The sequence below is a fragment of the Mus musculus genome, assembly GCF_000001635.26.
Source record: "Mus musculus strain C57BL/6J chromosome 1 unlocalized genomic contig, GRCm38.p6 C57BL/6J MMCHR1_RANDOM_CTG5".
Lineage (NCBI taxonomy): Eukaryota > Metazoa > Chordata > Mammalia > Rodentia > Muridae > Mus > Mus musculus.
The window spans coordinates 17,591-44,807 of NT_162750.1; the positions used below are offsets into that span (position 1 = coordinate 17,591).

General features: G+C 45.0%; 1 protein-coding gene, 1 long non-coding RNA gene and 1 pseudogene across 6 annotated transcripts; 1 reads left to right on the forward strand and 2 right to left on the reverse strand.

Annotated features, from left to right (window-relative positions):
- LOC664787 (Sp110 nuclear body protein pseudogene) lies at window positions 1-12,613 on the reverse strand (annotated as a pseudogene). Its single transcript, NR_131980.1, has 7 exons — window positions 12,460-12,613; window positions 9,908-9,985; window positions 8,255-8,332; window positions 7,009-7,089; window positions 5,698-5,847; window positions 4,307-4,375; window positions 1-595 (listed from the first exon to the last, which is right to left on the reverse strand). The product of NR_131980.1 is annotated as a Sp110 nuclear body protein pseudogene (transcript).
- LOC100038987 lies at window positions 7,217-26,762 on the forward strand. Of its 4 annotated transcripts, XR_880804.2 has the most exons (4): window positions 7,217-7,613; window positions 8,270-8,362; window positions 18,226-18,388; window positions 18,559-19,306. It is a non-coding gene; the product is annotated as an uncharacterized LOC100038987 (long non-coding RNA). The 4 variants fall into 4 exon arrangements; XR_001782929.1 differs by lacking the exons at window positions 18,226-18,388; window positions 18,559-19,306 and adding an exon at window positions 26,739-26,762; XR_880806.3 differs by lacking the exons at window positions 18,226-18,388; window positions 18,559-19,306 and adding an exon at window positions 15,507-15,670.
- On the reverse strand, window positions 12,789-15,187 carry LOC102633783 (sp110 nuclear body protein-like). Its single transcript, NM_001378696.1, has 2 exons — window positions 14,570-15,187; window positions 12,789-13,022 (listed from the first exon to the last, which is right to left on the reverse strand). Exons 1-2 carry the CDS (start codon window positions 14,783-14,785, stop codon window positions 12,804-12,806), a joined length of 435 nt encoding a protein of 144 aa, NP_001365625.1. The 5' UTR covers window positions 14,786-15,187; the 3' UTR covers window positions 12,789-12,803.
- Window positions 26,763-27,217: the final 455 nt, after the last annotated feature.

Genomic DNA, 27,217 nt, shown 5'->3' on the forward strand with positions numbered 1-27,217 from the left:
CTTTCTAAAACATTTTATTGAATAATAACAAATCCACAAGCAGTGGTTTCACTGGTAGTCATCTGTCAGATAGCTCTGCTTTCCTTAATGACCAAGGCAAACAGGCCATTCCAACATAATTACTAACTCTTAGCTGATACATTAAACATAAGTTTATAACTTACTAACAACATAAGTCATATGTAACATGTCTCTATCTACCTCTATCCCTATAACTATATATTACAGGCTAGCTACCAAGAGTTAAGGTGGCAAACACTTGACAAGCCAGAGTTGGGAGACAGCTGGAAAGTCATAGGAGTCTGTAGGGTGAGATAACAAAGGACCCTGAGCCCTCTGGACAGGCACTGAAGTCATGGTTGGATTTGACTGCAGGGTCATGTTTGAGCTGTAGAGTTGAGTTCCACTGCAGAGTCTAAAAGGCAAGACTGGGTCCAGATGAATGGATGAGCAATTGCACTGGATGGCAGCGCAAGATGGATCAATAAGAGGATGGTAGATGGCAACTTGAGTAATCTGTGGCAAAGTGGGGACCAGGCTGAATCGAAGGCATTGGGACTTCAGGAATTCTTCACCCATTAGACCCTCGATGCACCTACGGAGTGGTCAGATGATAGGTTGGTGGGGACCATCACCATCACAGTGCCAGGTGTTCTCTTTAAAGGGCATAGATGAGGGAGCCACGTGCTTTCTCAGACTGGTATCTTTGGTTTGGTTTTTCTGATATGATTTTAATTTGCTTATAGGAATCTACATATAGTCCCAGTTCACTCTAACAAGTTTATAGAGAGGACCTTCTCTATACCCAGGAGTAAGTAATTTATCATCTGTGTTGTGTAGTCAGGGTTAAGCAGATGGTGCTGTTCATACTTCCAGCCAGGCAGAGTCATCTTACATCTGCAAACAGAATCTCAAGCCTCTTGTAAAAAGAAGTCTCTCAGCCCGGCAGTGAGGTGAACACCTTTCATCCCAGCACCAGTGGGTCTCTGAGTTCGAGGCCAGCCTGGTCTACAGAGCAAGTTCCAGGACAACTAAGGCCACATAAAGAAACCCTGTCTTAAAAAATCCAAACAAACCAAAACCCAAAACCTACCTCTCACCCTCCAGAAGGCAAGACACAATCTGAAAACAACAACAACCATGACAACAGAAACCCCTAACAACATTAGGAACAAACCAGTACCCCAGAGCACTTGACTCTATCTGCATATGTATCAAAAGATGGCCTAGTCGCCATCAATGGAAAGAGCAGCCCATTGGACTTGCAAACTTTATATGCAGGGGAATGCCAGGGCCAAAAATTGCGAGTGGGTGGGTAGGGGAGTGTGTGGGGGGGGGAGGGTATGGGGGACTTTTGGGATAGCATTGGAAATGTAAATGAGGAAAATACCTAATAAAAATTAAAAAAAAAAAGAAACCCCTAGCACATTCCTTTACACACTAACACCAGGCCATATTCTCTTCATGGGATATCCGAGTCTGCTGTGCATGAAGCTGTAAGGTGAAGCCTATATTACAATGGAGATCAGAAATCCAGGAAGTTTGCCAAGGCAAGCTGCAGTCACTGGGTGGAAATGGCCCACGAGAGGAACTACAATGGCTTCGGGCAACAGAGCTGGAGGGCCAGGGCTAATCAAGCCCTAGTCTAAGGAGCTGCAACAGCTGGTGTAGCCCCTCATTAGCGTGAGCAAACAACCGGGAGCCTGTAAGTAAGCAATTAAAGATAAAAAACAATTTCCTGATGTGAAGGAGCTTCTATGGAGGAAGCCTGATAAGGAAGGGGAGAGATGGGATGGAAAAAACCTAATTAGCAATCCAAAGAGCAGCTTGTGGATGCTTCCAGAATACAGGGGGAAATGCTAAGGTGATGGCTACACCTGAGAAGGTGGCATGTCCAGGGATGACCGGTGGACCAAGGGCCTGGGTGAGGGGGAAGGGCTGAAGTAGGGTGGCTGGAGACGTCCCAGACAGATCAAGACCATCAAGAATTGCAACATTCATTCCAACAAAAAGAAGGCAAGCATCATCCACTTAATAGATGGGGTGAGTGGCTCAGACATGGGGAGAGTGAGGAACCCTGACAGTGACAGGGAGCTGGCCCTGGGATGCAGACAGATCAGAGCTATCTCTGTATCGTCTCTGCAGGAGGAACTTGCCAGCTGATGGGGTGTATGGTACCTCCTAGGTTGCCCGTGCTCCAGCCGATGGCTCCACACCCAGAATCAACTGGATTCACTGAGATATGAATATGGGAGGGGCATGTGCTGGAAGTCAGGGGAAGCTGTAGGAGGACAACAGTCAGCATGGATCTGGGCTCCTGCTTCCTTAAGTGTTTCATAAAAAAAGACTAAAGAGGCATCTGGGAATATTCGCTTTTTCATTGTAAAGGGAAAAAAAAAGCATTCAGAAGCACCTAAGTGGATTTTAGCTCCTCTGAGTCTTTTACCTTTTTCTTGAGTTCCATCATGACAATCAAATGACAGCATGATGGGCAAGGGCATGGATTTACCCAGTCCAATCAAGCCTCTGCATAAGGTCCCAGAGAAACAATCCACGCAATGCGCAGTACAAGGACCGTCCAGCAGAGGGAAGCATAGGCCCTGGTATGGGCATTCATCGTGTCCTGGCCACTGTCCTGATTTGTTAGTTGTTTAGGTATAAACAGAGGCACAAGGTAGCCAGACACAAAACAGAAAACAAGACTGATCCACTTCTGACCTCCAGTGCCACCCACAAAGTAAACAGAAGGCACACAGACAATTGACCAAAAGTCTGAAAGAGCCTTGAAGAGAAGTCCCTGGGGCAAGCCACATCCAGAGACCTATCTATGCTCCTGCCCCTGGACTGGGGCAGGTGGGGGTGCGGGTGGAGGGGGAGGGGTGAGAAGGGGGGAGGAGGGGGTGGAGGAGGGCTGGGAGTTGGGGGGGATTTCCTTGTGAAAGCAATACTTATTTAAGGTGGTACCTATGGGTGTGGAACACAGAGGGAGCAGGAAGATAGGATTTCTTCTGGGTGACTATGAGGAAGAGGTGGTGGTGGTGGTGGGAGCACACAGTGTGCTCTGTTCTCGACAGGGATGGCAGTTATAGTGCTGACTAAGAGAAACCAACCGGAAGGACTGGAATTTGCAAAGCAGTGAGGTGCTCTCTGCTACTGGGGGCTGGGAGAGTATCCGTGTTCCATGAAGGCATGGAACATAGAATAGCACCCCCAGTGATTTGCAGAACCTGGGCTGTTTAAATAAAAATAAAAGAATAAAGAAGAAAAGGAGGAAGAGGAGGAGGAAGAGATAGGAGGAAGAGGGAGGAAGAGGAAAGGGGGGAGGAGGAGGAAGAGGAGAGGGAGGAAGAGGAGAGGGAGGAAGAGGAGGAGGAGGAGAAGAAGAAGAGGAAGAAGAAGAAGAAGAAGAAGAAGAAGAAGAAGAAGAAGAAGAAGAAGAAGAAGAAGAAGAAGAAGAAGACGACTACAGAGGGAGGGGAAAGGGAGGAGAGAGACTGTGGGGGAGAAACAGAAGATTCCAGAGCTCATTTCTTAAAGCAAGCAGTAGTTTTTGTGCGCCATAGATGTGTGGTGGGATCAAGAGTTGGCTCCTCGAGTAATGGGGCTTGCTATGTAAGCCTGGCACACTGAATCTCATTCTAGGAGCCTGAATTCCACAAAACTCATCCTCTGCTCTCCATAATACTCATCCTCTGACCTACTTAGGCACCCTTTGGCCCATGAGTCCTTTCGTAACAGTGCGGGTTGCCTATGCATAGTTATGTCTGTATATGGGTGTTTTGTTTTCCTTGCATGTATAGCTGTGTACCACGATCATGCCTGGTGCTCCCGGAGGCTAGAAGAAGTCATTGGATCTCCTTGAGCTGGAGTTAAAAGATCATTTTGAGCCACCATGTGGATGCTGGGAATCAAAACCTGGGTCCTCTGGAAGAGCAGCCAGTGCTCCTTAACCTTTGAGCCGTCTGGGAAGACCCTGGATTTCTAGAAACAACCCTGATTCATAAGCTGGAGATTTTCAGTGTAGGGTGAGCAATATTCTCGAACACAGATTCTCAGCAGTGGTCCTCAGTGGTCAAACATTATATTTTTATAGGAGGGGGAAAAGATGAACAACACCACACACATAGTCCAGTCCATGCATGTCTATATATAAGTAGTCTTAAGCTATCATGAGAAGGTTGTGGTGAGAAAAGAAATATCCAAAGGGCTCTTTAGGGCAGTGGAAGTCTGGCTTAGAGCAGCCTGGCTGCTCTGACTGTGGGTCCCCGCTGGCTGCATCTTGAGACCCACAGTGCCCCATCCTTACCTTGTGTGGTTCTTCGTGCTGTGCTGGGCCTCTTTCTACCACTTGTTTTTGATGCCTCTTTGCTGATCTCTAAAAGAAAGAAGAAGAAAGAAACACTGTTCTTTGTCCGTGGACACTCCGTGAGGAGTCTCCCAACCCTCGAAGGGCCTCACATACTTCAGAGCTGAGGATTGCAGACTCCAAGTTGCCTCCTCTCCCGAGGGTGGGAAAGTGGAAAGTTCAGTATAGAAAGAACACTTCTGTCACGTCTCCAAATTACATAGTTGTCCCAAGAATATGTATGTGCCTGTGTTGCTAGCTCACAATATAGTTCAACACTTTCCAAATGTCTGAGACATTATAAAGTCTTATATGAGTAGAAGACCTGTCCAAGATGGAGAGCCAGATGTGGAGGGTCACACGTTGAATCTGAGTACTTGGTAGGCAGAGGCAAGTGTATATTATCTTTCTGAATTTGAAGCCAGGCTGATTTACATAGTGAGTTTGAAGCCAGCTAGGGGTACATAACAAACAAACAAACAAACCAAACCACTGCATCAAAAAAAAAAAAAAACCTCAAAAAAGAAAGAAAGAAAGAAAGAAAGAAAGAAAGAAAGAAAGAAAGAAAGAAAGAAAGAAAGAAAGAAAGAAAGAAGATCAAAGAGATTGGACACAAAGAGATCTACCCGCCTTTGCCTCCTAAGTGCTGGGATTATAGGCACAGGCTAACACATGCAGCTGGCGAAACAGTTTATTTTAGCAGAGAACAAGAGTACCAGAGATAAGGATTCAGAGTCTAGCTGAGAGATGATGGGGCTGGTTAAGAGCATGCAGTGCCCTTGCAAAGGACTGGAGTTCCATGTGCAGCGAGATCCTCTCCCCATCCTCAGCCACAGCCACAGTCAGGTGCGTGAGTTCAGACGCAGCTCTAAGCATCTACCTGTTTCTCACAGAGCCCGACATCACTGAGAACTGCAGGAGCTTGCATGGACACCCGTCTTCTAAGTTTGTTTTTGCTTCAGAAATAATTTTCTCTCACATGCTTCCTTGACCAAATTATTTCACTTTAAACAAAGATTTTTTTAATTATGTTTTTTTAAACTATGAATAATGGAGAAACAGGTAGACATAAACAACACAGACATAGACCTTGGGAAGTTCTTAGTAATCTTTAAGATTGTTAAATCTAAAGGGTTGACACCCTCTGCCTTAGGTCTCAACTGAGGTGACCTGTAGCTGTTTCTTTATCAAAAACTCCTTGGCCATTCGTTGCCTCTCTTTGCCCCTCGCCTGTTCTCTCTGAAAATCTCTCTGCTAACACGGAGGTCATGTATCCCCCGACCCCTGCACCAGCTCTGAGAGATTTGCCCAGGCTGAGCCTTTCCAATGGCAGGTGCCACCCTCAGCCTTACCTTGTGAATTGGATGTCTGGGCACACCTCATCCTTGCTCTCAGTGTCTTGGTCACCTCCTTCACGTTCGTAGATGAGTCATCTTTCCACAAAGTCCTCCTGCTCACCGCCTTGAGCTTCTCTTGAACTCCATGTCCAGGTGAGGCCACTCCTGCCGAGACGACTCATGTGTGGTTGAAATGGAGGTTCCTGGAACACTCCTTCCTTCCTTCATAGGCTCCCCATCCCAGCCCCTATTCCAGGTGAATATACCTCACTTTTGCTGTTTTCTCTTATGTGCACCATGCTTTCTCCCCCCACATCACCATAAGTTCCCACCCCAGGGAGCTCTTATAAGAATTAACTAGGTAGCTGGGCAGTGCTGGTGCACACATTTAATCCTGGCACTTGAGAGGCAGAGGCAGGCAGGTATCCGTGAGTTTTTGATTTCTTGAGGCCAGCCTGGTTTACAGAGCTAGTTCCAGGACATCCAAGGGCACACAAAGAAAAATCAAACCAAACCAAAACCAAACCAACCAAACAAACAAAGATTTAACCAAATAAATAAATATGGAGGGATTCGGGATCAGGGCAGATTCTGATTCCTGTTTCTAAGACTTGTAAACCATGAGGCACAGGCCTGGGATTTTTCAGGCAGTGAGGAAGGGACTTCCATGTAGCACCCATGTTCAGACAGGCAACACCCGAAGGCCACTGGGCACCTCTAAAGCATCGCAGGGACATCCCTATGCCTGTCGTGAAGACAGCTTCTGGGCAAGGGGTGGCAGAGGCCCAGAGGCTCTGCAGTGGACAGGACTGGTGGATGGATGAGTGGCCTTCACTGAGGAGGGGAGGACACAGCACTTTTTCCTCTCGGGACTTTGGAAGCTGCCTCCCCAAGGACAGCTGCATCCACAGGCATGAGAACACCTTTCTGAAGCTTTTCTGGGGGCTTTTCCTCTGAACTGCCTCTCAGGGCTAGGACCCAGGCTCTTCTGCACCTTATCTCAAAGTAGCAAAGTTTATTTACTCTCCCTTTAGTTAGGAAGGATGGTTGCCATCCTAGTGTGTATAAATAAAGAGGAAACCTGACACTCTGCACCCTTCACCTTGGGCTGTGTAACCTCAGAACAGGATTCCAACATGTTCCAGTTCACCATTTACTCAGTGGCAAAACAGGTCTGCTGAAATTTAAAGCCAGTTCGCTGTGCTGACCAGAACTCCTGTGTGCCTGCCTATCCAGTGAGTTCAGAACGAACTCCATCAGATCTACAGCCTTTGCTGAAGCCTCCTCCTGTACCCCTTGCTGGAGTCTCCTCCAGCATCCCCTTACCCATCATCTCTTCTTGACGGGGCTTTTTTTTCTGCAGTCCTCTTTTGGAATTTGACCAGTTCGGACATTTTTTTCTTCTTGCTAAGAAGAAAACAAAACAAAGTCTTTTATAGTCACATAGAGCTGTCAGTCTTTTTATTTAAAGAATTCAACTATGTTTTTGACTGTTAATTGTGCACTTGCACGCGTGTATATGTGTATGTTTTAACTCCGAGTTATCTCTCTGATCTCAACCCTAACCTTTTTAAATGATCAGCTGGGAAGGAAGAAGATATCAGAGTTTTGAACTAGAAGGAGCAAGCTTCAAGGACAAGTGTTAAAATGAGAATTCTTTGAATCAGTTCTTGGGAAATTAAGCTAGGGAACAGATAATGGTAGATCCTAAGGATGACTTCTGGGCATGAGAAACCAAGAATTTGTGAAGGGAAAACAAGAACCAGACATGAGGAGATAAAGACTTGAGCAGCTGGAGTATTGGATCATTTGCCTGCTATCCCAGCACTTGAAAGCATCCAGGACCATGGAAAGAACTGAGGTGGGAGAAAACGGACTTGGAAGGCTTCCAGGAAGCAATGGGGAAACCAATGGATGACAGTATCAGAAAGGTCACAGTGTTTTTATCATTATTATCATTATCATAATTATGACATTTATCAGTATGTGGAGGTTGGGCATATGTTCCATGGTACACATGGAGAGGCCAAGAAACAACTTGTGAGTTGGGTCTGTTCTTCCACCATATGGGTTTCAGGGATCAAATTCAGGTCACCAGGCTTGGTGGCAAGGACCTCGAGCTAGTGAGCCATTTGCCAGACCAATGACACATTTTAATTGACTGGTGACATCTCAGAGTAGAAGATGGGAGAGCGCCAAAGGCGAGGTGGGAATAGGTAGTCAGGTGGACATCCAACCTGCTTGCCACCATGAGGTTTAAGTGACAGATAATGGATGTTGCCTGCCTATGATTTACCAGGAAGCATTTTCCTTCTGGGGGAGGCTAGTGTACCAGTCACACCAAGCAGTTGTGGATGGGAGTTCAGTGAATTTGAGCAATGCTTGGTTCAATATGTCTAAGTGCCTTCTTGTTACCTATAATTTTTGCAAAGCCTTTGAGGAAGGCAGAGTGAGAAGAAAATGAGGAGACGCCATGTGATTGCAGACACACAATGGATGCTCGATTCATGGATGCTAGGATGTGCTACAGCTAGAAGAACAGGAAGCGTCACATGGGAAAGGATGTCTGTACCTTTCTTGTTTGCAGGTGTGCAGGGTACTTCCTGGGCCATTGCAAGGGCATTTGCTGCTGGAGAGTCATCTTTTACCACTAGCAAAAGAAACGGAATTCACATCAGAGGTGAGCATGGACCGAAGAGAAAATACAGAGGAAAGTCAGCTGGAGAAATTGGATAGCAGGGAGAGAAGGCAGGGGTCTGCCAGCCCGTAGGGTTCCACCTAAATCTGACCCCCTTGTTATCATTTTTAAAGTGTGTGTTATGCCTGCATGTGTGTCTGTGCACCACATGTATGCTTGGCTCCTGCAAAGGCTAGAAGAGGGTATCAGATACCTTGTGATTAGAGTTACAGATGGTTGTGAGCTACCATATAGGTGGTAGGAATTGAACTCAGATCCTATGGAAGAACAGTCACTGCTCTTAGGCACTGAGCCACCTCTCCAGCCCTGACCATCTTGTTATTGTTACCTATGCACCTGCTAACAGCAGATACATCACGGAATTTGGCTTGCTTTGATGCAATAAGAAAAACAGGGGCTTGAAATCATAACAGATACAAAGGTCCATCTCCTTAAAACTGTCTGTTTTGAAAGTTGTCTTAAATTCTGGCTTCTTTAGGGTTAGGTAACTGAGGTACATTGTAAACTGTCTACAGACTTTTGAAGTCATTCCTTTCTTTTTATATCATTTTATTATTTTTTATTTTTTATTTTTATTTTTTTTAATTTAAAAAAAATTTTTGGTTTTTCAAGACAGGGTTTCTCTGTGTAGCCCTGGCTGTCCTGGAACTCATTTTGTAGACCAGGCTGGCCTCGAACTCAGAAATCCCCCTGCTTCTGACTCCCGAGTGCTGGGATTAAAGGTGCGTGCCACCACGCCTGGCTTTCATATCACTTTAATATCATATATTTTAGTTTTCTGTACAATGTATAACTGACTAGCACTGAAGGACAATTCCCATAGTCAGGGTGAAGTCAAGGAAGGAGAACCAGCCACATCAGCTACATTACCCACCACTGGGGACAGACGGGGCTTCTGTTTGCCTGTCTTGCATTTTATTGGGGCTGTTTGAGCATCACCTATTGCTGTGACTTCATCACAGCTGCAAGGTCACACAGTCCAGGCCTGCCTTGTCCTCTTCTCTCTTGAAGCTCACTACAGTCTCCTGTGGCTGAGGAGTCACCTCTGTTTGTTGACACCGTAATGATTTAGAGTCTAAGTCTAGCAGGTGTGAGGGGACTTTGTGATTTTATGATTGGTGGATCCATAAGTCTATCTTTCCAGTCCTGCTTCCTTGCCCTCTCCATAACTCTACCTCCCAAGCTTGGGTGAGGGGCAGGAAGCTAGGCTGAGATGGGAGCGAGATCCTCATAGCAAGAGGACTCAAATTCTTTTCTGTTTAGTAGGAAAGTGGAGATGAGCTTAAGCTATCCCAAGCAAGGTTGCTAAGAGTTAAGTCAGCCTTAACTAGCATCACCATGTATGGTGCCAGGGGAACCCAGAGGCCATGCTCCTGAGTCATCTTGCTTGTTAGTCTTGGATGTTAAGTTGTCTTTGACAACTGAAGGAGGAAGGAAAGGGTTGGGTTACTGAACTGCCTGTCAGGGAGGAAAGTGGATGGTATACTCGCCCAGAAAAGGAGGTCACTAAGGCCAAAGGCAGATTACTTGACTCGGGTCCTGAAGGACTGTGGGGCATCTCTCGAGAGTCTTCCTTATCTTTTCTCGGGTGATCTCTGGAGGACACTGTGAAGAGGGAAGAAAAAGAATTGAGGCTTTCAGGTTGAGCAAGTAGGGGCCAGAGTGGTAAAGAGAACAGTGATTCTAACCAGTAAGGAAGTAAGGAAGGCAGGTGACCAGGAAAAGGTAGGATAGAGACGGGACAGAATAGTTTAATAACAAGATCTCTTCTTCTTCTTCTTCTTCTTCTTCTTCTTCTTCTTCTTCTTCTTCTTCTTCTTCTTCTTCTTCTTCTTCTTCTTCTTCTTCTTCTTCTTCTTCCTCTCCTCCTCCTCCACCTCCTCCTCTTCACTTGAAAATGTAGATAATGAAATCTCCTATTGACATTAGATTTCTGATTATGTTAAAGTTATTTGAATAGCAAATGTCAGAGGAGTGGAGGAAAAGTTATTGAGTCCATACTCTTTTATTCCCAACTCTGGAACGCAATGTCAGTCTTCAGCAATGTCAGTAATACATCCTGCTATAGTTAATGTAACTAAACTTTATTTTTATAATGATGCTTTAGGGAAGGCAAGTGGCACAAGTCTGGAAGCTCAATTAGGTCCAACAGACATAAAGTTTTCACAATATTTTCTAATAATGTTAATAGCATATATATGTCTTAGAATCTGAGTCATCTAAAAATAAACAAAGGGGCTAGGGGTGTAGATCAGTGGTGGAGTGCTTATCTGGCAGGCAGTAGGCCTTGGGTTCTACTCTTGACATACTATGAAATAGAAAAGAATGAATAAGGTTGAGACTCAAAGGCTTCTGGAGCTAGGGAAGAATCATCAACTATAAGTTTGTAATAAGCTATGTGTCAACTAAGAACAGGAGAGAGAGAGAGAAGGAGAGAGAGAGAGAGAGAGAGAGAGAGAGAGAGAGAGAGAGAGAGAGAGAGAGAGATATGCAGAGAGACAGAGACATAGAGAGAGGAACCTTGCATCTACCAAGGAAGTGATCTTCCACTGTGCTACACCCCAGACCCACACCAGTATTTTTGACTTTTGGTTTGCTCTGTGAGTCTAAGGACAGCCCTCTCTGCTTTTCTCCCCTTTTTTCTCCTGAGGTTGCAACCACAGCCTCTCATTTGGCATGTGCATAGTCTCCCTCCACAGCCCAGTCAGTGTTACTTTGCACAGGGCCAGCAGAAGGGCTGGGCATCCTTTGCAGGTCTTCTTTCTGACCATATCAGTTCTTAGAAGGGGGAACAAAATACCCAGGGAAGGAGTTACAGAGACAAAGTTCAGAGCAGAGACTGCCATACCTGGGGATCCATTCCATAAACAACCACCAAACCTAGACACTATTGCAAATGCCAACAAGAGCTTGCTGAAGGAGCCTGATATAGCTGTCTCCTGAGAGGCTCTGCCAGTGCCTGACTAATACAGAGGTGGATGTACACAGTCATCTATTAGACGGAGCACAGGGTCCCCAATGAAGAAGCTAGAGAAAGTATCTAAGGAGCTGAAGGGGTTTGCAGCCCCATAGGAGGAACAACAACATAAATTAACCAGTAGCCCCAGAGATCCCTGGGATTAAACCACCAATCAAAGAGTACACATGGCGGGATTCATGGCTCTAGCTGCATATGTAGGAGAGGATTGCCTAGTGGTCATCAATGGGAGGAGAGGCCCTTGGTCCTATGAAGGTTCTATGCCCCAGTATAGGGTAATGCCAGGACCAGGAAGCAGGAGTGGGTGGGTTGAGGAGCAGGGGGAGGGGGGAGAGGATAGGGGATTTTCGGAGGGGAAACTAGGAAAGGGGATAACATTTGAAATGTAAATAAAGAAAATATCTAATAAAAAAAATCGTTACTGGCAGCTGAAGGAGGAGGGAAAAACCATGGATTGTAGGGAAAAGAGTAAAATGTGTTTCTTTTCTATCCAGTTCTGTAGTCTAGATGCCGAATGTCTCCTCAAAGCTTAGGTTCCCAGGTGACACTACAGGGAGATGGGCTGATGTGAAGAGCTGGGTCCAAGAGGAGGTGTTAGGTCATTGGGAGCACCTCTAGAGGAGATTGTGGGGTCCAAGTCTCTCCTTTCTCCATTTTCAGAACACACGGTGAACAATTTTATTTTGTCACACATCCTGCGGTGATACAATCTTGCTACAGGCTCAAACTGTATCACAGGTCAGAGCCCCCTAACTTCTTCTCATTGTAAGTTCATTATCATAGGCATTTTGTGACAGATAGAAATCTGACAAGTGACTGTGGAGTTACCTCTGAACTTCCCCTTCCTTCTCTGTCAGGAGCAACTTACAATGATGTCACAGGTGGTTTTAAGGTCATGTGAAATGATCATATAAAATGTCTGGGACACCCACAGTCACAAAGAGATAGACGTTGTATCCATTTCACCTCTCTCTTCTCCTCCTCCTTCTCCTCTTCTCCTTCTTCTTCCTCTCCTCCTCCTCCTCCTCCTCGTTCTCTCTCTCTTCCCCACCCCCCATCTTTCTTTCTTTCATAGCAAGTCCCGACATTTCAGTTGCCCTACCTGCTCCCTGGAGATGGTCCCATACTTCATATTTTCAAGATGAGTGTTATGTGATGGCCCACTTCTGTAACACCAGCACTTTGAAAGAAGGCTGAGGCAGAAGGATTACATTTTAGGCCATTCTGTACTACAACGTGAGACTCTATCACAACTTACACCTGGTTCACTGAATAGCTGTATTAAAAACACCTGTGTCCTATAGAAATTCGAATCGTGGAAGCTGAGGTCAGAGTCAGCCAGGATGACGCTTCCAGCAGCTTTTGTGAGCAAGCGTGGTCTATGCCTTTACACAGGGAAAGCAGGCATTGGAATGCACAATCCACACTGGAAACAAACCCAGGCTTTTACTGTAGCACCACTGCACATGTGACAAGGATCGGAGAAACCACATTACCGTTTCTGAAGCTTCTGAAAATTGCCACCAGGCTGGGGTATTCCCGGAGGTTGACCTTGCTGAACAACGTCAGCAGCACTGACGGGTGGAAAGTCTGCTCCAGACTGGTGAGAATATTGTGCACCACTTTGGACAGAGGGACCAGATTTTGACAGGCTTCCAGAGATTCCTTCAAAGAGTGGAGCAGAGGGTTAGTTTGAATGAGTAGTCACTGAGCGGAGAGCTCTCTATCTGTGGTTTTCTATATTGTAAGAAAGTTACTTGGGGGCTGCTGAGGATGGCTAAGTGGGTGCAGGCGTTGGCCGTCAAGCTTGATCTGAGTCTGATCCCTGTGATCTGGAGGGTGGAAGGAGAGCACAGATTCTACAGGGTGTCATTCAGCCTCCACCTGCACACCATGGCACATGCGCACCTCGCTCCCAAATAAATACAGTACTTAAAAATATATAAAAGTCAGGCTTGGTGACACACTCCTTTAATTCCAGCATTCAGGAGACAGGCAGTCAGATTGCTAATGTTTTCTAGTTGAGGGCATCCTGATCTACCAAGTGAGTTCCAGGACAGCCAGGGCTGCACAGAGAAATCTTGTCTCAAACAGAACAGAACAGAACAAAACCCCCAAATTTAAGAAATCTTCTTTTTTAATTTAAGAGGAATTTTAGTATAAAATATAGAGTTAAATCTTTAGGAAAGAAGTCATTGAAAGAGAGAACTGGCTGCAAAATTCTTCCAGTGTCTGCTATTCCTGGTTAGCTAGTCCTTGGGTGCCCAGATGGATCCGGTGATGGGACAGGTGATACCCTCCCCAGGTGGAGCCCTGTTCAGGCGGTGTTGCTGTCCAGGTGGGACCTTGCCCAGGTGGGGCCCTGCCCAGGTGGGAGTACTGCCCAGGTGGGAGTACTGCCCAGGTAGGGTCCTGCTCCAGTGGAGGAGGAGGGCATCCATCCCTGAAAAGACAGTCAGTAAATAGCCAGTTGCAACTGAGAACAGTCTCATAAAGGAAAGCACGGTTGTTGGAAGGAAAACGTGAGTCTCAGTGAGTGAGTGGGCTGTGGACTGATGAAGGAGCTGGAGCTGTGTCAGACTTGGAAAAGGCTGTTGCAATTTTCTTTGTAGAGGAATTTTAATCCAGCAACAGGGCTGCTTTGGCAAGTGATCATCATATCCAAAGACCTTCTAGGTCTGTGTGATCTGGCTGGAATACAGACACACCTCTAATCCCAGGAGTCAGAGGCAAGCAGATCTCTGAGTTGAAGGCCAGCTTGGGACAGAGAAAGTTGCTTGTAAAGAAAAGCTTAGGTCCAGGCTTGGCAGTACTTGCTTTATTCCTAGCACTCAGGAGACAGAGTCATTCAGGTCTCTGAGTTCAGTCAATCAGTTGAGTGCAGTGCAGTGGAGCTGAGTCAGGGAGTTGGGGTCAGTGCAGTGAGTGCAGTGCAGACTATTAATCTAAGAACTCCAAGAGCTTCCAGCCACCAGAAGCTAAACAGAGGCAAGAAACAGATCCATCTTTGAACTTACAGCACCTACAATATACCCTATCACTAATACAGCCTCAAGACACCCTTTCTCCCAACCTCCCTTCCTGCAATAATGATCATGGTCAAGTTGGGCCTTCCATGTTCTAGAAACCCTGATGGGTTGTGGTCAGAGATCTCAATACTGAAACATACTTAATGAGGACTAGACAGCTTTGTGGAGGGTCCACAGCCTCACCTTGTACATTCTCTCAGTGATGAAGGATTTGTCCCGGAGCGCTTCGAAGAAGGGGAATGGCTTGTTGATGGCATAGGTGATGTTCACCTTCATGTATATGAAATGCTGGAGAAGAGCCTTTTCCAAGGCTTTGGTCAGAGTGAACATCCTATAAAAAGAGGCAGGCTGAGAAGACAGGCAAAAGTTCTCAGGAGGATGGGGAGTGGCTCTCTGCATAAAATGGATTCTCAAAGGTAGACACCCTAGTCTTCAAGCATCCCTTAGCTGTCTACAGAGCAAAGTCTTGCTAAAAGATCCATTGGTAGAGGAGATAAAGGCAGTGCCCAGAAACCACAGAGGCTGAGAAGGACAGACAATAGCATATAACCATCCTGAAAGGGATTTTAAAACATAAAGTGGGTTTTTAAAACATCTCTTCTTCACTGAGTATGTCCTATGTCCAGCTTTTGTTCCAAGGATTTCATAGGTAGTAACTTACTGGAGTTCACAAAGCATTGCAAGGTGGTCACTGTCATCACAACTACCTAACTGTGGTGAGCTCTAATGCAGACAGGGGTGAGGTAAGCGATCCTCATGCTAGATTATACAATCTGGAGGGGGCTGAGTACTAATCAAATCTTGACATTCTAGATGCTGGTTTACAGTTGAGAAAGTGCTTGGCCACAGCCAGAGTGTGTGTATAGAGAAAGTTGAATATATATGAGCTGGCTTAGAACAGATCACCTGCAGTGTAGCAGAGCACTATCTCATACCAATGCTCATGAGAAAGAGACCACCCAACATGCAGAGCTAGAAAGCTGGTAATATTTAGACACTGAAAAATCACTCACAACACTTTGACGCAAGCAGACAACACATGAATAAAATCAGGAAGGATATCAAAAATAGGATTGGTCAAAGTCAGCGCTTGGTTTTATGACCCCATTTCATTCTTCAGGATGGACCTGGGTCTTCTTATGGAATGTTTCTAAAAATCGACTGCTTCCGGATCATGAGAAAATAACCAGCGAGAGTATAACAGAAAACTTCCAGGTGGCAAACTGTTGTAAGAAGGCAGGCCCTAGTAAACCTTTTGATCACAGAGGGGGCGCTTTTGTTGATTGGCAGTAGTGGGGATGGAGTCCAGGACCTGTGCATCTTAGGCAAGTGCCCTATCCCTGAGCTGCATCCCAGCTAGCAACACAGTTCTGTTTATTTGTTTATTTGTTTGCTAATCTTAAACACAAAGAAGGCAAGGGTCCCCCTTTCCTCTTTTTAAAACAGAATATAAAATATTAAAGAGTATTTCCAAAGAGTATTTCCAGGAATTTAATCCCAGCATCACATTGAGTAGACTTGTCCGTCCCTTTTTTCTTCTTTCCCAATCTCTTCAACTTAGCAAAAAAAAATGTTGAGGAGAAAACAAAAAGAAGCCAACTTCACAGTAGGACTGTAGAGCAGGGAGATGTGTCAAGGATCATCCAGTCCTGAGGGAATCCTGGCAGACTGGGGACAGGTGGGAGGGAAAGCTGTTGAGGCTACTTGTGGGGGAGGGGAGGGGAGGCAGCAAGAACATGTGCTCTGGGTTCTGCTTAGGATGGCAGCAGCACTCAGAACTACGCTGCTGTGGCAACTTTGCCATTTGCCACCTGCCACAGTTTCCGAAGATGGAAGTCAGATCTACAGAGGTTAAGTACCTGTGCCAAGGACACCAATCTACAGTAGACTGTGTCTGTCTCTGATATTTTGTTTCTCACTGTGCAAGATATGGTATCTCAAGCCTGAGGAAATGGTGCAAGCCTTTAATGCCAGCACTAGAGGCAAAAGCAGTTGGAGGCCATCCTGATATATATAGTTCCAGGACACTCAGGGCTACACAGAAATTCTGTCTTGAAGAGGGGAAAAAAGATCCTGTGTCTCAGCTGCCTGCATGCAGGTTTTTATTATGTTAAGGGCCTTACAAATAAATTATGGAAAGACAAACACCCATTAGGAAAGACAAAGCCCCAAACAATCAATAAAATGAGCATCATATACAATGAATGCATAATTAATCTGGGAAAAGGCAGACAAGTCGAAGGACTTGACAGTGCATAGTACTATCAAAGTGACCAGGAGACGAAACAATAGCCACAGTCCATGATAGGGTAGAAGTGAAAAGCATTCAAGTGTTCTGTGGCTTATTTGGAATCAGGGTCACCAGCTGTAAAAATTACATTTCCCTTGAATTTTCACGCACAGTAATGTATTTCAGTGAAATGACCATGGACTAAAACCAAAACAAAGCAAACATACAAAAACCATCCATACCCCCGCTAGAGAGAAGTAAGGGCGCCCCTTACTTTCTCTTTCCCAATAGCTCCATAATTAGGCAAGTGTTGGAAGATGATAACGGCACCGCCCACTGTGGACACTTGCAAGGTCCAACCTCGGGAATAGGCACTGGACACTGTCCCCAAAGTCTGTTTCAGAAAAAGAGTCGTGTGTATAAACCCTCACTGCCCTCCCCTTTCCTCCCCTTCCTCCCTCTTATCCACCTCCACTCCAGGGTCCGAGCCAGGATCCGGAGCCATGCTCGAGTCTCTGGACAAGATTACTTAGCAAAGAGAGAACCTGGGGAGTCTAGGGTACAGCAGACAAAAGCTGACCCCAAGAATCAGGAATCTAGTTGCAGAGCCCAAGAGCAGAATGCACCTGGATGCTGGGGGCTGCCACGGGTTCTCCTGAGTTCTCCCAGGTCACTGCCTGGATTAGTTAAGGGGTTCCTGGATCCTTCCTGGAAAAGCCTGACAGCCCAGTCTGGACCCGAAGTTATGCTGCCTTGGAAGTCCCGCGGGGAGTCAGGCTTCAAGAAAAGAAAAAGGAAAGTGATCTCAGCACACTGAGCAGGAAGCCAGCTGGCCATGCCAATTCAGCCCTCCACTCCTCCACCCCTGCCTTGTGCGGTTCCCCAGCGTGGTTAGCATTATGGGTTTCAGGGGCATTTGCTGGGAATCCAGATCTGCCTGGAGTGATGTGAGAGGCAGGGAGGCAAAGGATTAACACTGGAGAGCATGGGAAGGGTGTGTCCACTGTCCCCTTCCTAACCCCCAATTCCCCACCCCCAGGATACCCACGAGGCCTCTGGGACTTTAGATTTGAACCAAGGCTAGCCCACACAGGACAGAGCTTCTCTGTACTTCCTATGGAGACACCGACGGTAGAATTTGCAGCCAAGTACAGTTAGAACAGTAGGCTTGGCCCAGAGTGTCCCAGGGATGGGGACTGAGTGTGCATTAATGCTTGTGTGTGTGTGTGTGTGTGTGTGTGTGTTTGTGTGTGTGTGTGTGTGTTTGTGTGTGAGTCTGCACAAGAATCACAAGCATGCTTATGTGTCAGAAAATTACCCTACCCTCGAGAAACCTCTAAAGCAAGAAAAGTTATTACATCAGACAGATATGAATAAGGGCAAAGATTTCATTTGGAGTCACACATACTAGGACTACAGTAATGATGGTAAAACCTCACCTGGTATTTCACACCACGTGAGAGCTCATTAGACTTATACGTTTAACACAGTTTTAAAGATGCATTTACCTAAAGTGATGATTTTGGTGAACTTTACCAAATATAATCATGCCACAGTGATCACACAGGCCAAGTCCTCTGCCCTCCTAAAATCCCCTTGTTCTTGGCAGAAAACCCCCTCTCAGATTCCAGCCCCAGAGAACCACAGATCATCGGTTACACAGCTAAGTTTGACCGGCGCAGAAATGCCATATAAATGAAGACATAAAGTGTACTTTTTTTTGGTGTATGGCTTTGTTTGCATCCCTGTACTCTTGGGACCTGTTCCTGCAGGTCAGTAATTTGTACCTCTTCAGCAGAGGTCTGAGCCTGGAGCCCTGGACAGGCCCTCGTCCCTAGCCACCTTGTCTCTGCCTCTGTTTTGCCTGTTATTTCCAGGCTTCTGTTGGTTGCTTTTGTTTTATTTGCATCTTTACGCCTTTTTCTTTACCTTTCCACTTCAGGCTGGTTTTCTAACTTACAGAATGAGAATGAGCATTCCAGATAAGAGCAACAGTTGTGCAGAGTAAATGTAAGGCACCCATTCTTCAAAAATGATACTGTCCCCGACTGGCTATAGCCTCGGCTGTGATCCACTTCCGAATTCTGTGAGATGCCTCTTGTTCTCAAGACCATGGTGAAATTGCTGAAGCCCTGTGTTGCCTCGCTGTCAGTGTCACACCTTAGCAAGCAGCTCTGCCTGGATTCTCTGCACTTGCCTTTGGTTGGTTGGAGGTGTGTGGGCGGGGTTGGGGGCGGTCTCTTGCTCTAGCTACCTTCAGAAGCTTCAAAAACTTTATGAAGCCACACCCGACTTTTCCTACTCTGCTGCTCAATTATCAGATCCCAGCTTCTCTGGTTCTGACTTACTAGGGTGCCAGGACAGTTACAAGTCTGAGAGACTGCAGACAATCTAACTCTTCCTGGTCTTTCCAGGCACCGCCCCCGCTTAGGGTTAAGGGACCACTTCCTTCCTATCCTAACCAGCCAGCTGGCCTTAGACAGCTCTGAGCCCTTCGCTGAAACAGACCCTTCCACCTTCTTTCCTTAGAAGGCAGCAGGAGTCCCAGGTTTCTGGGGACTTGGGCTGTCTTTGCTCCTCCCCTCTGGGGCAGAGACTGGGGGTGGAGGGCAGTGCTTTAGTGCAGTGTTGTCATAGTTAAGCAATTTCACTTTCCTTTTTCTCCTCTTTGGAGGCCCCTGAAGGAGTTCTCTCTGGGCTTCCCAGAGACTCAGAGGGGGTTCGGTCTACCCTGAACCCAGTTCAGGGTCCCTTGCAGTCTGTGTAGGGGATGGCAGGAGGCAACAATGAACTCAGCAGCAGGTAAGTCCCATTCTCTCTTGTCCCTTGTCTCTGCTAAGATCTGCCTTTAAATGTGTTACTAGGGCCGCCCGGGCTGGGTCCAAGGCCCACAGATATTTGAGACAGTGATCTCATAAGGAAAAGAAGAACTGGGTTTAGTTGGATTCCGAGGTAACAAGGGCCAGGTGGCAGCTTTGAATCGCCGGAGACAAGGTGATTCTAGTTATTATAATGGACAGCGGAGACAAAAGAATGTTTATAATAACATACCCAGTAATGGTCAGCACAGGAGAGGTGAAATTTATAATGGCATGACTCGGTTGGACATTTTCTTTGGCAGAGGCAACTCTAAAGTCTTCCATTTGGCCTTTCCAACCATCATAGCCCTCACTCTACAGTTCAGGGAACCAATATGAGAATTCTGCCAATTTCTGAGTATATCTATCCCAATTATACATTCTGGAACTGGGGAAATCACCACAGGATGTGTCCGGGGACTTACTGGACCTACTGTGAGTCGGACATCAGTCAAAACTCCATTAATCACCTGCCCTCCATAAGCCCCTACTTTAACTGGAGGGCCACAATGTTTCTTGGGATCACCTGGGATCAGTGTCAACTCAGAACCAGTATCCAGCAGACCCCGAAAAGTCTGATTATTTCCTTTTCCCCAGTGTACAGCTACCCTTGTAAAAGGCCGTAGGTCCCTCTGGGGAAGAACTGGAGAAAGGGTAACAACAAAACCTTTGAGTGTCTTATCAAGGTCCTTCCTCAGCGGAACCTGGCCACCCCTTCATTCAAGGGGTTCTGGATCTGCAAACTGTCTCATCTGGAAATTGATTCACTGGCCGAGATTGCTGTTTACCACGATCTAATGTAGCCTTTCTTTCATTTGGCTGTTTACCACGATCTAATGTAGCCTTTATTTCATTTGTTTGAGAATTTTTCTGCTTATACAGATCAAACAAATATGCAGTAAGCTTCCTATGTATTTCATTCCTGGAAACACCATGATTGGTTAGCCAGTACCAAAGGTCCAACCGAGTCATGCCATTATAAATTTCACCTCTCCTGTGCTGACCATTACTGGGTATGTTATTATAAACATTCTTTTGTCTACGCTGTCCATTATAATAACTAGAATCACCTTGTCTCCGGCGATTCAATGCTGCCACCTGGCCCTTGTTACCTCGAATCCAACTAAACCCAGTGAATTTAATTCATCTAATTGAGCAGAAGCATCTCCAATGCTAAGATCTGGCACAAGGAAAAGGGAAAGAACAAAACCCTTCAAATGTGCTGGTGCCCCTCTCACCAATTTGCGTCTTATAGACCTGGTGAAAGGCATATCTTCTGGACCTTCCCATTGTAGACAATTATGCTTTACACAATATATCCACTCTAGCATTGCAATTTCCCTAAGTCTTAAAATCCCTTCATCAACACTAAGCCACGGAATATCAGGCATCTCTAAGTCATTTCCAGTAGGCCATCTTTTGATAAACACCTCAGCCAACCATTCAAACAAACTTTTGACACCTTTTTTAACTATGCGAGCTTCCATATTAAACCTAGAATCTTTATTCAGAGGACCCATGTCAATAAACTCAGCCTGCTCTAGTTTTATGTTCCTTCCACCCTTATCCCACACCCTTAAAATCCATTCCCACACATATTCACCAGGTTTCTGCTTGAATGAATTAGCAAACTCATTAAGCTCCTTAGTAGTGTAGCGAATTTCCTCATGGACTACACTTTCTACCTCCCCTCTAGGAGCCTGTTTTGCTTTGAGTCTGGTTACAGGTCTAGAAGAAACTATTATTGGGCCTTGAGAAACATCAGTAGTGAAAGTCATTGCTGGTTTATCAGACTCTACAAAATTAATTTCCTTATGTGGGGAAGGCATTATTTCAAGGGGTGGGGCTGTGAGGGTACTACTTCCTCAGGTGGGGAAAACCCTTGAGATTCTGAAGATTCAAAATTCTCAGCTTCAATATGGTCTTCCCACACATCCGCGTCCCATGTTGTAGGATCCCATTCTTTGCCAATTAGAGCCCCTACTTTAACTGTCAACACACTCTGAGGCTGAGACTTGAATTTTCGCTGTAGTTCAGCCAATCTTATAATGAGAGTTTCCGTTTGATTTTCTGCAACTTGAGCTCTATTGCTACAAGAGAGAAGATTCTCCTCAAGGACACACTTTGCAACTTTTAGATCGTTTACTTGTGTCTGGAGCCTTTTGATTTTATCACACAACTCCTTCCTTTCATTCATCATTTTTTCCACAGATACTAAGAGCAGCCAGCCAGTAAAATCATTTTCCGATTTTTCCCCATCTTGTAGAAAGCTTTGTGCACTGAATCACCTAATTCATTAAGAAAATCAAGGGCATTAGCTTCTTTAAGTTCGGAATATAGTTTCAACCATGGGTCTTCAAAATTCTCTGAGCTCCCAGGAGGGAGAGAATCTGGGGACACTATGCCCCTCCTTAGAAGTGGGAACAAAACACCCTTGGAAGGAGTTACACAGACAAAGTTTGGAGCAGAGATGAAAGGATGGACCATGTAGAGACTGCCTTATCCAGGGATCCACCCCATAATCAGCATCCAAACGCTGACACCATTGCATACACTAGCAAGATTTTATCGAAAGGACCCAGATGTAGCTGTCTCTTGTGAGACTATGCCGGGGCCTAGCAAACACAGAAGTGGATGCCCACAGTCAGCTAATGGATGGATCACAGGGCACCCAATGGAGGAGCTAGAGAAAGTACCCAAGGAGCTAAAGGGATCTGCAACCCTATAGGTGGATCAACATTATGAACTAACCAGTACCCCGGAGCTCTTGACTCTAGCTGCATATGTATCAAAAGATGGCCTAGTCGGCCATCACTGGAAAGAGAGGCCCATTGGACACACAAACTTTATATGCCCTAGAACAGGGGAACGCCAGGGCCAAAAAGGGGGAGTGGGCGGGTAGGGGAATGGGGGTGGGTGGGTATGGGGGACTTTTGGTATAGCATTGGAAATGTAAATGAGCTAAATACCTAATAAAAAATGGAAAGAAAAAAAAAAGTGCTGGTGGATCAACAAGCCAATTCCAGTATTTTAAAAGATTCATCCTTGTACTTCTGTTACTCTAGAACCACTTCTGGTACCAACTTCTGTATTAGTCAGGGTTCTCTAGAGTCACAGAACTATGGATAGTCTCTAGATAGTAAAGGAATTTATTGATGACTTACAGTCAGCAGCCCAATTCCCAACAATGGTTCAGTCACAGTTGTGAATGGAAGTCCAAGGATCTAGCAGTTACTCAGTCTCATGCAGCAAGCAGGCGAAGAAGCAAGAGCAAGAGCTAGACTCCCTTCTTCCAGTGTCCTTATATTGTCTGCAGCAGAAGGTGTAGCCCAGATTAAAGGTGTGTTCCACCACACCTTTAATCCCAGATGAAAGGAATAGCCCAGATTAAAGGTGTGTTCCTTAAACTTGGACATTCAATCTTCTGGAATCCATAGCCACTATGGCTCAAGATCTTCAAACCAAGATCCAGATAAGGATCTCCAAGCCTCCAGATAAGGGTCACTGGTGAGCCTTCCAATTACGGATTGTAGTTCATTCCAAATATTGTCAAGTTGACAACCAGGAGTAGCCACTACAGCAGCCTTCTCTGCAGTAGGCTAGCTGTCAGAGAGTTCTATGGTCGCCCTAACTCCATACTCCGCTTCATTTCGTTGCTTCTGTCCCAGAGCTTGTCTGGTGCTGTGTGGACTTCCTGTGAGCTCCTGTAGGAGTGGCTGGTTCATTGTGACTTCTGACCTCTCTTCTCTTTCTAACGCTCACGCTAAAGGACAGCTCTGTCCAAGAAAGATCATTAAGAGTAAGTTCAAACCTGATCCTGTCAATTGCTGATCTCCACAGTCTTGTGGTTGAAGACAGCTCTGGCCTGAGCCCACAAGTCCTACTTAGGTCAGGTCCCCATAGTTTCCTAGCTCAGAGGGAGGAAGTGAAAGGTGAGCAGGTGGGGAGTGGGTGATGCTCTTAACCCTTTCTGTTCCTGTTGGTTACTGAGCAGGTTAGAAATGGATGCAAATTCTCTGTCTCTCTGTCTCTGTCTCTGTCGCTCTCTTTCTCTCTTTCTCTCTCTCTCACTCTCTCTCTCTCTCTCTCTCTCTCTCTCTCTCTCTCTCTCTCTCTCTCACACACACACACACACACACACACACACACACACGATAGGAGAGATGGCCCAGGTTTAAGCACTCGTATTGCCCTAGTAGTGGGCATGGGTTGGGTCCCCAGCAACTATCCTAGGGCTTCCAACTGCATCTCATGCCAACTCCAGATCAGACAGCCTTTTCTGCCTTCCATGGACACTGTACTTGCATGCAGGAAGCACACTGAGACAGACTCATGCATACATAATTCAAAATAAAAATAGAAAAGATGAGAGGAAGTTGTGATGCCCCCAACAGGGACTCAGTCAGGGCTACTTCTGCTCCTGCAGATGTCCTAAGAAAGTACCATTTCTCCTGTGACATTTGGTCAAGTCCACTAGTGATACCAGCAGTGTGCTGTGTCTTTTGGGAATAAATAGCGTGGTTAATCACTGGCTCAGTGCCTTTCATATAAGTAGGTGGAGGTATCTGTCTCTGAGTGTTTGCAGTTTCTGTCTTTGAAGACATTTTTGTTGTGGTTATCAATCTGACAGGCGTAGGGATGGCTGCATTAATCTTTGCTACCTTTGCACTGTCTGTGGAATTCATAGCATGTGTCTGTCTTACCTTCGCTAGCCTGAGTAGAGATTTAATAATGTATTGATCTTTCCAAAGGATGTGAGCATAATGCCCACTTCTTTTAATTCTATGGATTTCTACTTTAATTTCATTGAATCTTTGTCTTCATTGGGATGAAATCACTCCTCATAAGATTGTTCATTTATGCCTCCCTTAGCTTCCGACATATACAAAGCTGTATGTTTCCCCTTAGCCACTGCCTTTGCTGTGTTTCAGATTTAATAATTTTTAGACTTCAGTGCTTTTTTAGTGTAGGAGAAAGGGTCACACTTTTGCTTGTCTTACCCCATTAAAAAACATTACATTCATTTATTTATTGTATGTGTGCAGGTGCCACAATGTGTCTTTTGAGATCAGAGGACAACTTTGGGGAGTTGGCTCTCTCCTACTACCATGTAGTAAGTTCTTAGGGGAGCAAGCTCATGTCCAGAGACTTGGTGGCAAGGCCTGTATCAGCTGAGCCATCCTCCCAGACCCTCTTTTATTTACATTAGTTACAGTTTTTAAATGTACTCTGTTTTATAATTGTGCTATTATTAAATTATCCACATTTTGACTCATTATGGACACAGAGAAATACCTACCATGTTTGTAAATATTTTCATTTTACTCTTTTTTTTTTTTGGCTTTCCTTTCTTTTTATGCCCTTTTGGTTTTAGTAAAACATTTTATGATTCTTTCTTCCTTCGTTTCTCTCTCTCTCTCTCTCTCTCTCTCTCTCTCTCTCTCTCTCTCTCTTTCTTTCTTGAATTCCTTTACCTATTTTTTTGTTGTCTCATTTTGTTTTTCTTTTTTGCAGTACTGGGGATCAATTCTGGGGATTCTCTTGAGAATGATTTTTGGAGAAACTTTCATATCTTGTCTCTGTTTTTTCTAAACAATGTGTGAGCATGTTCGCTGCTTATTACTTCATGGCATTTGTAGTTTAGTTTTGACACTTTGGCACTTTTGTATTTCTGACTAATTTGCTGCATTTTCTAGTTGGATCAGTGCATCACATGTGAAACTGCAGTATTTGAATTTACCGTCTGTGAAATAATTTAGTTCCAACTCAGATTTTATGGGGAGTTCATTTCAGATTCAACATGAAACCAGGGTGTAGAGGTGTGTGTTTTTAACTCCAGAATTAGGGAAATATAGACAGTTGGATCCCCGGAGATGACTGGCCAGCTAATCTGGCTGAACTAATGATATCCGGGTTCAGTGAGAGACCCCATCTCAAAACATAAGGTGGAGAGCAACTGGACTCCTTGCCCAGGCATATGCCAGGCACATACACACGAGCAAGCACATATACATAGCCAGCCTCCTTAAGTTTAAAATAAAAATTATTGTATATTTTTATATGTTACTACTTATAAATTTTAGGTTCTTTAAAAAAAAGACCCTCTCAAGATTTTTTTGGTAACAGATAACTTTGATATTCTTTGTGTTTGTTTGTTGTGTAGTCCTGACTAGTCTGGAACTTGCTATATAGACCAGGCTGGCCTTGAATTCATGGAGATCCTCCTGCCTCCTGCCTCTGCCTCCTACGAGCTGTGATTAAAGGTGTGCATAACCACACCTCTTTTAAAAGAATTATGGAGAACCCCAAAAGCTATCTCTTGGTGTTAAATTTAATGAGATTTACCATTAATTATAAGTTACAGCTTCAGCCATTTAGAATATTTATCCATTAAAAGTAGTACCAAAGAGTTCATCATTATCACAAGTGTGCATCCTAATGAAAAATAACAAGATTTTCTAAAATAAAATTAAAGGGGAAGATACAATCTTGCTTTAGCTTCTCACAAATGTCCTTACTTTCCTGCTTGGTCAAAGTCACAGATGCCCTGTTTATCTCTGAGTTCAGTCTGCTACGATGCCACAGCCCACAGGCACCTGTGAATATCACCCAACATTTTTGGGCAGAGGAAAGAGAAAAGGGGCAGATGGTATTTCAGGATTGTTCTGAGAATAGTTTGTTCTTTTTGGCATCTGAAAGAGTCTTGAGCAGGGGTCGTCAGGCTATACCCTGAGAGGCACCATTCTCAACTGCTTAGCATGTAGGTATTGGCATTTTAAGTGCTTAAAAAAAAGACACATCTTCAGTGGCAGCAGGAGGGGATGTGCTGATGTGGATGGGAGAAATCTCACAAGACTCCATTCCTAGATGAAGAGCCATAGCTATTAATGGCTGTTAACAAAGAGAAAATCAACCAGTATTCTCCAGGAATGAACCCTCTGTTAGGTTATCCAGTGCTTAGTGGTCAGCCCTAAACACACATGCATAGGAGTGCAGGTTGTATGTATGTGTGTGTGTGTGCGCGCGCGCATGTGTGTTATGTATATATGTGTGTGTTTATATATAAAACAATAATTAGAGATGGTTTTGAGAGAAAGTGAGAAAGGAAGGCATGAGGGGATTGAAAAGAAAAGGGAGCAGGAGAAACGATGTAAACACAGTATTCATGTATGAAAATTTAAAAATATATATAAACATTTAAAATAAACAAAAGGAAAACATGTGCCCCAATTTATTTGATTTAGTTTTCTTGTTAATTATTTAGGTTAGCATGAAAATGATGGGTCTCCGCATGGCATCTTCATACTTACATACCCTATTTTTGCTCATTCCCTTCCCCTCTTGCAGGAGTTGGTTCTGTTCTACTGTGTAGGTCCCAGGATTGAACTCAGGGCATTAAACTATAAGGGGAGGACATTTATCCATGGAATCTTCTCACCAGCTCTCCTTCCCCCCTTTTTTGTTTTAGAAATTGATTTATTTCTTCATTATTTGAGACAAGGTTTCACTGTATAGCCCAGGCAAACCTTGAAGTCACTAGATAAGGGCCAACAGGTTGCCTCAGTGGATAAAGGTCCTGACCAGGCACTGGGACCTGAGTTTGATGCCCAGAACCCATACAAGAGTGAAAACAGAGAACCAACTCCTCAAAGTTGTCCTCTGATGTCTAAATATGCAGATATTGTAACAATACTAACACTAGGTAAAGTGAAAAAGAGGAAGTCGCTATGTCGGCCATGAAGG